The sequence below is a fragment of the Morus notabilis genome, unplaced genomic scaffold (genome assembly GCF_000414095.1).
Source record: "Morus notabilis unplaced genomic scaffold, ASM41409v2 Scaffold384, whole genome shotgun sequence".
NCBI classification, from domain to species: Eukaryota; Viridiplantae; Streptophyta; class Magnoliopsida; order Rosales; family Moraceae; genus Morus; species Morus notabilis.
In genome coordinates this window covers 158767-169549 of record NW_010387635.1, presented here as the reverse complement: position 1 = coordinate 169549, position 10783 = coordinate 158767, and the positions used below count along the sequence as shown (strand labels likewise).

Sequence of the window (10783 nt, the reverse complement as noted above, 5' to 3'; positions counted from 1 at the left end):
GTAGAGTGAAAAGCAGTATGAATAAAGAGGTTTAGGGGTACCAACCTAGTTGGCATAGGAGCTCTATCGTCTTATATTATATTATATTTATGTGTGTATATATATATATATATGTATGTATGTATGTAGATTTTCTTTTCTTTTCTTTTCTTTTTTTTTTGTGAGCAAAAGATTGATTCATGGATGAGAGTGCAATGTTGTTGTATAGAGTTTTGGAATTCCACCTACCTTGGAAACACGTTTTTCTTTTTTCTTTTCTTTTTTACGAGTTAAGAATATTTCCCTTTTAAGTAATTAAGACTACAAAAGATTGCACAAAAGAGAATCCAACAGAAAAGAAATAATCATAAATTTTGATTTAAAATTAAGAAACAAAAAAGAAACTACAGGATCTCCAATTATTTGAACCTCAGATGGAACTTCTTGCCCGCCTGAAGCGAAAAAAAAAAACAGGCCTCCGCTGTTATTATTATCCAGAGAAGACCACCGACCTAATTAATAATACCTTTGAAATATGTTCATGCTGAGTTTGAATATATCTTTCTTGTTGAGTTTCATTATTCGTACTCACTTAATTTTATTAACTTTCTATCTTTCTTGTAGAAATATGAAGTCATTATTTGTACTGTCACTTAACTTTATTAATTACCTTTCCATTAAGAAGCATTCACTATTTAATTGTTGTGACTAGATTCAGAGTTTTTCTTTTTCCATGTATTTTTCTTTTTATTAATAAAATGGTGTGAGAGATTTAATATAAAATAATTTATTTGTAGGTGTCGATTTAGTTGGGACATAATAAACTTCTTTTACCAAATTTATCTTAAGTTTGGCATGAAAAATCCATACAATTGGGATTGAGGAATGGGTACTCATAATTTTAATAATGAACTTAAAGCAGCAATCTTATATATCCTTAATTTCAGTTTTAAAATTTTGGATAACACCATTCCTCTTTAAAGAAATGCTTTCATTGATTCTGGTGGCAATGGTTTAACATTAAGAAAGTCTTGAGATTTTTCTCTTAGATTACTTCATTTTTTTTTTTATAGTTTGCATTTAGTTTGTTTTTCCTTCTTTTTTTTACTTATTATTTTTTTTTTTGGTAATGTTCCTTTCCGTGTTTTTAATAATTTTTTTCTCTGTCTAAAAAAAGAAAAAAAAAATTGAAGCATCATTCCTATGGTAAGGGTAGATCGTAAGGGCCTTGAGGAAAAAAAAAATTGATATGAGCAAGCTAATATTATTTTATTACAGATACAAATCATATAAAAAGCACACTACACTAAGCTGAGGTGCTTATTATTTTATTATTACAAGCAGTTGAGGAGTGCTTATTTTATTACATACACGCAACATATATAGTTATATATAGCAAATTACTAGCTTTCTGTTGATATGAGAAAGCTAATAATATGATGATTTATTCTCGTCCCATATACGTTATTATGCCATGTCTACAGGCATTTTGAGTATCCCATATTTTAAATTATTATTCCGAAGAGTAACCCCATAATGAGTTTGATTATAGCAATCTAAGTTATCCCCAGGGCTCACCCCCAGCAACTCACAGTACCTCAGATAGAAGCCAATTCTATCTTCCACCCTATCATCAGGACCATGGCCACATTCTAGACCTCCATTGATGATGTTCGTAAGTAAACCGTAGCCTGGAAGTCGGTTGGCATCTTTGTCAGCTTGACTTGGCGTCCATTGGCCGGTGATAACATCGTGGCATGAGGGTTTGGGGGCCTGTACAGTCACCCAAAACCATAAGGCCGTCTCGAATGATACAACGATGTCTGTGGCAACCAGATCGGGATTGCTAAGTAGGTCTAATCCAAGTGCGGCTCCTGCTGGTCCGTAATTGTAGTTGCTGATATGTTTCAAAAACGAATTTTTTAACAAACAATTATGAGTGAAAATAACTGATATTTCTCAAAAAGTAATTAACTAATTACGAACATCCATAACTTAATTATTACTTAATTCAATTTCTAGATTACTACTTACTAACTAATTTGGATGGGTCCTCGGCCGTAATAATCTTGACCAGGAACACAAGGCCATTCAGTGCTAGGAACACAATACCCAGGTGGGGTTCCTAGCTCCCTATTATAGCAATATCCCCAAGTGTATGGACCATCCGGTGCGTCGGGCCATCCTGCTCCACCTACACAATAATACATACGTTATACATACGTTCTAACGTACATAAATTCTTAAGAGAGAGAGAGAGAGTAATTAGTACCTGTGGTTTCATGAGAAGTTTGGCCAAAGAAAGCCGCGATCTCTCTCTTACGATCTTCAAGAGTGCCGGTAGCACCAAACTCAGGGAAACGTCTGGCGGCGGTAATGAAACCCTCGTAAGTGTAGAAGCCTATAGCACAATTGTCATTATCGTTTCGATGGAGAAGCATTTCTTCGAAGAGGTCCTTAGAAACGATATTGCTGACGTCTTCGGGAGAAGGGGGAGGCGGCGGGACATAGGGAGGAGGCGGTGGAGGCGGTGGCGGTGGAGGAGAAGGAGCGGGGCATTGGCATTGACAGTTTCCGGTGCCACAGTAGGCGTCTGATTTGCCGCAGTATCCGTAGGTGCTGCAACAATACCCCTCCGGACAGTTACAATTGGGATATTGTGTTCCACATTGTTGAGCCCCGGATGTTGCTACCAACAAGCCAAGGGCCAAGATTATTATAAGGCTAGCGCTGCGGAAGTTGATCATCATCTTGATTACTTTTTTTCTTTTCTCTTGCAAGTAGTAGTAAGGTGGTTCATGAATGAGATTGAAATGTGTCTATATATAGTGTTTCAATCCCACCTACCTCCAAACCACGTTTTTTTAATTTCCTTTTTTGATTAGGTAGTAAATGAACTCACTTAAAATGTCTATATATAGTAGTTCTTTTTTTAAACATGGAGTCATTATTCGTACTCACTTAACTGCGTTCCAATCCATTATCCTTCTAACAAAATTTATTTACTTTATTAATTATGGCTAGATTCAAAATTTTTTTTATTTCATGTTTTTTTTTTCTTTCATTAATACAATGGATCGATTTACCTAATATTTATATGGGCGTGGGAAATTTCATATTCACTTACCCAGTTTTATTCTTATAAAATGAGAGTGTAATTGTGTGGATTATTTCACGCCAATTTCAAATTGGGCAATGCCATTGGCAATCTCATGTTCCATATATCAGATTGGTAGCTCTTAAAGTAGTAATAAAGACTTCTATCTTATCCTTTCTTTTGGATAACACCATCTAATTTCTTTAAAGAAATGCTTCCCCTAATCATAGTACGTAGAGAGCGTTTTAAATTGAAAACAAAAAACAAAAAATCTTAAGGATTGCTTCACTTTTTTTTTTTTTAAAGTTTTCATTTTGTTTGTTTTTTCTTCTTATTTTAGGTACTCAAAAAAGAGAGAACATTCTTACACAAAAATACATCAATGTTTGTTCTCTCGGCACACACTCTCACTCACAAGACAAAGCTATGCTTTGTTCATTACTCTCAAGAAGCTTTTGCTTCTTTTTTCTCCGCTTCTTTTGCGATACACACAAATGAATGGCAAAAACCCTATTTATAGCAAAAGGTGCTTGGCTTTTGAAAAGAACACAAGGCCACATTAATGGCCTTTACTTTAACCGAAGGATCTCTACCCAATGTCACCATGTGGATTACAAATTACCACACCCTTGGCCATACATTCATCAGAACTTCCTACCACGCATACACCTTGCCTACCCCTTGCCTTTTTTTTTTTTTTTTTTTTGTCTTTATTTCATATATATAGTACAATAGGTAATAGGCTAGCTTCCTACAGGATTATTTTATTCCACTATTATTATTATTATTATTATTATTGGGTCATAAAAACAACTGTTTATAATTCAACAGATTTTGCTAGTGTATGATAGGAGGTTTTAAGAGGTTCCAACTTATTTGAAATTATCATGGAAATCTATGTATGAAGATAATCATATTCTGTCTTCGTTTAAAGAAGGGGGCAACAATAAAAATAAAATAAAAAGGAATAGAATGTCAAGTGTTTTAAAAAACGCCATGTTTTATCTTTCGGAGAATAGTAATGATAGAGATATTTAGAGGGAAAGGGAATGGAAATGATGAAAATGGTTATTATAATTATCTTTGATTTGTTTGGTAACAGGGAATCAGAGTTAAAAAAGATGGATGACAAACTTATATCTAATAATTACGATATTGTCTGTTTTATTATTTATTAATATTTCTGTTTTATAGAGTGCTTGATCCCCCAACTACCACCAAACCACTTTTTTTTTTTAATTTCCTTCTTTTTCATTGTAATTTAACCACGATTTTTTAATTTCCTTTTTTTTCATTGTAATTTTCTTTTTTTGATAAGGACTAACTGTAATATTATATAGGTACCTCTGAAACATGTTCCTTCATTTGAATATATTCTCTATCTTTTTTTTTTAATTACAACTAGTTGGAAGCATGCCTATGTCTGTGTATATTAAATTTATTAACTTTTGGAGAAAAAAAAATCTAAAATCTCTTTAAGAGTTTAAGTTCCATTTTTATTTATTTGGGTACATATGAAAAAAGTAGTTGCAAGTGTTTGAAGAAAAAAAATGTTCATATTTTAGAAGAAATATTTTAAACTGAGAAATTAGAGAAAATATATACAATAACCACTACAAGAAAACAAAGATTTAGCGACCACAATAGTCGTTGCTAAAAGACCCAAAATCATTGTTAAAATCTTTCAGCGACGACTCGCAAACACGTGTTGTTAAATCTTGGTTGCTAATAGTTTTTTAGCGACAACAACATATTGTCGCTAATTTTTAGAGACGACAATATGTCGTCGCTAAATTTTAGGGATGACTATTTTCAAATTGAAAGTAACGACCGAAAGTGACGTCAACGGAACTATTAGTGACGATTTTTTCAAGAATGTCGTCGTAAAAAGTTTTGAATTTGAGCAATTTGCTTTCCATTATTATTTCTTTTTACGGAGAAGGATTCCTTTGTGGCAATTAATATCATCCTTTAAGTTACTCAAGTAATAAATAATAATGGAACACTATTACTTGTGTTTCATGATTTCAATACCCTGGTTTAGCATGACCGAGGACTCGATGTCAAAGACTTCCATGTTTGTGGCGATAAGTTTGAGTTCCAAGCTAATGCTCACACTCCATGCTTATTCTCGCTCAAGGATATTATAGCCGGGCCGAGGTGGGAGAGTGTCAATTAATTCAACGTACCTTCCTACGTATAGAGTGTATTTTGTGATTGGCTTATTTTTGATAAATTAGTCGAAAACTATTTTTGACAGATTGGTTGTTATTTAGTGTAAACTTGGCTGGCACAGATAAGAGGGTCCTTTAAGGAAAGTCTGTTGCTACATCAAAGGATTTGTTTTTATTACAGAGATTGGAGAGTTGACTTCGTTGATGAATGGCCGGAAAATCTTCAAGCTTGGGAGGTTTTTGATTAAGGTTGGAATGGCAGAAAAGGTAGAGAGCTGAACGTGTTGTTAAGGATGAGTGCTTCTATTATTGGAAAAGGAGAAAAAGGTATAAAGGCTAGATATATATATATATATATATATATATATATATATATTTGATATATGTGGGTGCATTAACGTGGAGAATAAGAGTGAGAGTGGCCTATGCTTTGATGTGAGGGTATGTGCTTTATAAGGTAATGTGTGTGTGTGCAAACTAAATCTAGCACATTAAGAAGGATTTGAAATTGGCTATCGGATTGATTTGAAAAAGTATTAAATTGGTGCTTGCCCTGTATTACACGTGAATTATTGTTATATATGTATTGCATGTGTGTACATGAAGGGGTGTGCCTCGGAAGGAAGAGAAATTATTTTTTATGTCTTTGAGCTTTTAGAAATTAAAGGAGACATTTGGGGCATAGTTTTTATAAAAGAAATATTCAAAAAAAGTCTATGAGAGAGTGAGCCTTTATGTGTTGATTGAAGATCGTCCTTCGGGAGAAGGATTAGAAGCTTTCGGGAGAAAGCACACTGCCAGCCGAAGGGATTTCATCGTGCAGTTTTGAAGACGAGTGGTGCTCGCTGGACAAGGCCATTAAGGAGATTCGACACGGCAGCGACAACGTCAATGAGGGATTCTTTGGCTGTATAAGTCTGATTGGTGTGTGCAATCCTTTGAACTTAGTGGATTGTTCATTGTCTAAGCGTGGCCCCGCAGAGTAGGTGTGCGCACCAAACTGCGATATCATTTTTCTGGTGTTCTTTACATTCCTGTATTATTTTCCTGCATTTTGCCTTGCTGGTTTAATTTCAGATTTACTGTTAAAAACAGTGTTACAGTAAAGTGTTACAACACCACTTGTGACACCAGGATAAAAACGGACCTAACAATTGGTATCAAAGCGGTTCACAAACCTTTTGTTTGGTGAGATTTTGGGAGTTGGTCTGTTGTAGCAGGGATAGATTTTCTTAAAGAAGGAGGTTCGGTTTCACGCTCTCCACTACTTGATGGCACTAAGAAGTTCAACAAGAAGAAAAAAAGGCCAAACTTTGGCAATATCAACCATCTCCAGAAGAATAAAGCTGCAGCAATTAACACAGAGATGAAGACAAAAAAATAGGGGTATTCAATGCCGGGAATGCGACAGTTACGGCCACATTCAATCCGAGTGTGCCAACACCCTCAAGAAGAAGAAGAAGTCGTTTAATGCAACATGGAGTGATGAAGACTCTGAAAGCAGTCAGGAGGATGAAGACCATGTGAGTAACTATGTTGCTTTCAATGTTTATACTGATCAAAGTGTTTCTGCAGACAGTGTTACAAAAAGCGTCGCAGACAGTGTTGCAACACTGCCTGTAACAGATTCCGTGAACAGTGAAAGCGAATGAGATTTTTCAGATTATGAAAGTAACAGTGATGGTGAGGAGTTGACTATTGATGCCATACAAGAATCCTATAAGACCATGTTCAGCAAATGGGTTAAAGTGTGTGAAATGAATAAGTCTCTACGGGGGCGAGTTGATGAGCTTGTTAAAGAGAATGATGTGCTTAAGAGGGCTACCGTTAACTATGAATTTCAAGCTACTGAAAATGAGAAAAAGCTACAGGACACAAGGGCTGAACTGGAGAGCAGTCAGAAAAATTTGAAGATGATGAATTCCGGCACCACCAAATTAGATCATATTCTCTCTATGGGAAAAGCTAGTTGTGATTGTCATGGACTTGGTTATACTAGTGAATGCTCAACGTCCAAGACAGTATTTGTGAAGGACACACCCGCACCTAAGCCTCAAATTATCTCCAGTAAGAAAGGTATTATCTCACCCCCACGACGTAAAAAGTTTGTTCCCATATGTCATTATTGCGGTTTAACTGGCCATATAAGACCAAGATGCTACAAGTATTTGAATGCTTTGAAGAGAGGTATGCTCATGAATCCACCAAATTTTGTAAACTCAAGAATGACACCTAAAGTAAGGATTGATGTGTAAAATAAATTTCCTAGACGTGTTTGGGTAAGGAAATCAGACTTAAGGTGTCATAGGACTTATACTTCTTTAGAAGCATGTACTAATGGTTGTGTGTGTAGTAATGGTGGCTGGTCCAAGCATTTGATAGGTGATAATATCAAGATTAAGAGAGTGTTACATTCAGGGAGAGTAAGACTCGTAGATGACTCAGGGGGAGCAACAGCTTCTAAAAGGTTTTTCTATTAGTATTATTTTTTAACTTTGGCTGTCTTTTGTCAAAAAGGAGGAGAACTCTTAATTCAATTAACCCCCTTAGTTGGTTTTTTTTATTTTTTATCCTGTAATAAGTTCTTTTTGTTAGTTTTGCCAAAAATAGCCATAGGGGGAGATTGTTAGTGTATCTTGTGATTGGCTTATTTTTGGCAAATTAGTCGAAAACTATTTTTGACAGATTGGTTGCTATTTAGTGTAAACTTGGCTGGCACAGCAAATAAGGGGGTCCTTTAAGGAAAGTCTGTTGCTACATCAAAGGATTTGTTTTGATTACAGAGATTGGAGAGTTGACTTCGTTGATGAATGGCCGGAAAATCTTCAAGCTTGGGAGGTTTTTTATTAAGGTTGGAACGGCAGAAAAGGTAGAGAGCTGAACGTGTTGTTAAGGATGAGTGCTTCTATTATTGGAAAAGGAGAAAAAGGTATAAAGGCTAGATATATATATATATATATATATATATATATATTGTTGATATATGTGGGTGCATTAACGTGGAGAATAAGAGTGAGAGTGGCCTATGCTTTGATGTGAGGGTATGTGCTTTATAAGGTAATATGTGTGTGTGCAAACTAAATCTAGCACATTAAGAAGGATTTGAAATTGGCTATCGGATTGATTTGAAAAAGCATTGAATTGGTGCTTGCCCTGTATTACACGTGAATTATTGTTATATATATATATATATATATTGCATGTGTGTACGTGAAGGGGTGTGCCTCGGAAGGAAGAGAAATTGTTTTTTATGTCTTTGAGCTTTTAGAAATTAAAGGAGACATTTGGGGCATAGTTTTTATAGAAGAAATATTCAGAAAAAGTCTATGAGAGAGTGAGCCTTTATGTGTTGATTGAAGATCATCCTTCGGGAGAAGGATTAGAAGCTTTCGGGAGAAAGCACACGGCCAGCCGAAGGGATTTCGCCGTGCAGTTTTGAAGACGAGTGGTGCTCGCTGGACAAGGCCATTAAGGAGATTCGACACGGCGGCGACAACGTCAATGAGAGATTCTTTGGGTGTATAAGTCCGATTGGTGTGTGTAATCCTTTGAACTTAGTGGATTGTTCATTGTCTGGGCGTGGCCCCGTAGAGTAGGTGTGCGCACCGAACTGTGATATCATTTTTCTGGTGTTCTTTACATTCCTGTATTATTTGTCTGCATTTTGCCTTGCTGGTTTAATTTCAGATTTACTGTTAAAAACAGTGTTACGGTAAAGTGTTGCAACACCACTTGTGACACCAGGATAAAAACGGACCTAACACTTTTCACTAATCTATTTTAGTGAGTGCGTTTGTCGTTTTAAATGAACTGAGTTTTGGATACAAATCCTAGAGGATAGTAACTTCTTCATTTTTTAATCTAATTTCAGCTATTAATACGGAGGTCAGATCAGACTGCATATGCATTGATGAAGCTGAGAAATTCAGACTTGACACAACACAAACATTTTGGTCAGATCATTTGATACAAACATTTTGGTTGTAGAACAAGGATTAGATCATGCATGTAGGGAATGTTTGTTAGTCTTATTTTCTTCTTCCTATTAATACTTTTGTATATGGCTGAAGCATATACTAGAGCTACTCAAAAAACAAAATAGAGGATGATTCATTTTCTTTTTATTAAAATTTTTTTTTTCGCGCTTGTTCATGTGCTTTTGATTTCATTATCCTTGTGGTTTGTTTGTCTACAACTGATGATATTGCATGAATATAATCGGTTGTACTAAAACTCTTGTTCTGTTGACAACCAACACTGAAATCAATTACTTGAAATAAGAATAATAAGATGAGCAATTTGATAATCCAATTCATACATGGAAACCAAAAACAATGATACATGGATACGGACTAATAATTACTGATTATTTGTCTCAACTGTAAGTGTAGAAATATTGTGGTCAGTAAATTACCATAACCTATTCATAAAATATCATTAATAAGCCACGGATTTGACGTGTAAACGTCTTCGAAGTTTTTCTGAGGGGATAATATGAGGTTACGTTATTACCAAGTTAACCATATACATTTTATCTTCTCGGTCATTGAAAGTATTGCCAATTGACTGCAGGAATCCGACAAAAAAGAAATAAAAAGGGGTATCCAATCTTCCAATAAATAACTTCTTTCCCAAAATTTTCTGCTTCTTTTTGTTGACAACGAATTATATATCCAATATAAGACGCGTTAACAAGAACGCTAAGGCAAAAGCATTTCATTTTCCACTATGAACGCTAAGGGTAGATGTCACGCCCCCCAAACGGGGTGGGTGACGTGGAGCTCGATTAGAGATTAATAAAGCAGATTTCCAACCAGGCCCCACATTTGACTGCATTAAAATATAATTTCATTACTACAGAATCCCGGAGCCTCTAACACACAGGGCTCCACCCCACAGGACATACAGTATCGTACATACATGTTCATGTAAATAATCATTACAACAGACATCAACCACAGTCTAGTAAATCCAAATATTATATAAGTTTACAGAATTTCTCAAATTCCTTACATTTGTCCAAGAGGATGTCCACGATCCTCACTTGATTCCAACAGCAGCACAACTCAGCTGCTCCGTAGCAAATATCCAGCTACTGTGCACCGCTCCTAGAATCTCCTGGGATGGGTTTAGTACATTTAAAATATAAAACGTGAGCGAAATGCCCAGTAGGATATAATTTGAAATAAACGTTATAATAAATGTACGAGGGAATACATGAATAAATAAGTAAATAAAATAAGACATTCAATCCCGACGGAACAGCCGGAACCTCACATCCTTTTTCTCAAAGGAAATATAACTGAAAATAACCGTTTTACAGGCTTCAGTAAGTAATTAGTACAAATTACTTACCTAACCAAGTGCCTCGCCTACCCGGACCGAGTTTCAGGTTCTGCCCCCGAGGATGCACTCTCCGCATCCTATCTAGGCTTACAGCAATAAATTCTATTACCAGTTCACAAAATCTCTTTGCTTAAGAAATCATTCATTAACATTTTGAAATCGTTAATACGACCCCACGAACTACTCA

At 35.5% G+C, this 10783-nt stretch overlaps 1 protein-coding gene across 1 annotated transcript; it reads right to left on the bottom strand.

Annotated features, from left to right (window-relative positions):
- Positions 1–1434: 1434 nt before the first annotated feature.
- On the bottom strand, positions 1435–2756 carry LOC112095324 (basic endochitinase-like). Its single transcript, XM_024177050.1, has 3 exons — positions 2252–2756; positions 2014–2173; positions 1435–1876 (listed from the first exon to the last, which is right to left on the bottom strand). The coding sequence occupies exons 1-3, from the start codon at positions 2727–2729 to the stop codon at positions 1447–1449; spliced, it is 1068 nt and encodes a 355-aa protein (XP_024032818.1). The 5' UTR covers positions 2730–2756; the 3' UTR covers positions 1435–1446.
- Positions 2757–10783: the final 8027 nt, after the last annotated feature.

What these genes read in the sequence shown, in the direction of transcription:
- LOC112095324 (XM_024177050.1), bottom strand. Translation starts at nt 2,729, where the DNA reads ATGATGATCAACTTCCGCAGCGCTAGCCTTATAATAATCTTGGCCCTT. An exon ending in AACTTCTCATGAAACCACAG is followed by an intron (nt 2,174 to 2,251) that starts GTACTAATTACT and finishes ATTATTGTGTAG; the next exon opens with GTGGAGCAGGATGGCCCGAC. An exon ending in GGACCCATCCAAATTAGTTA is followed by an intron (nt 1,877 to 2,013) that starts GTAAGTAGTAAT and finishes GAAACATATCAG; the next exon opens with CAACTACAATTACGGACCAG.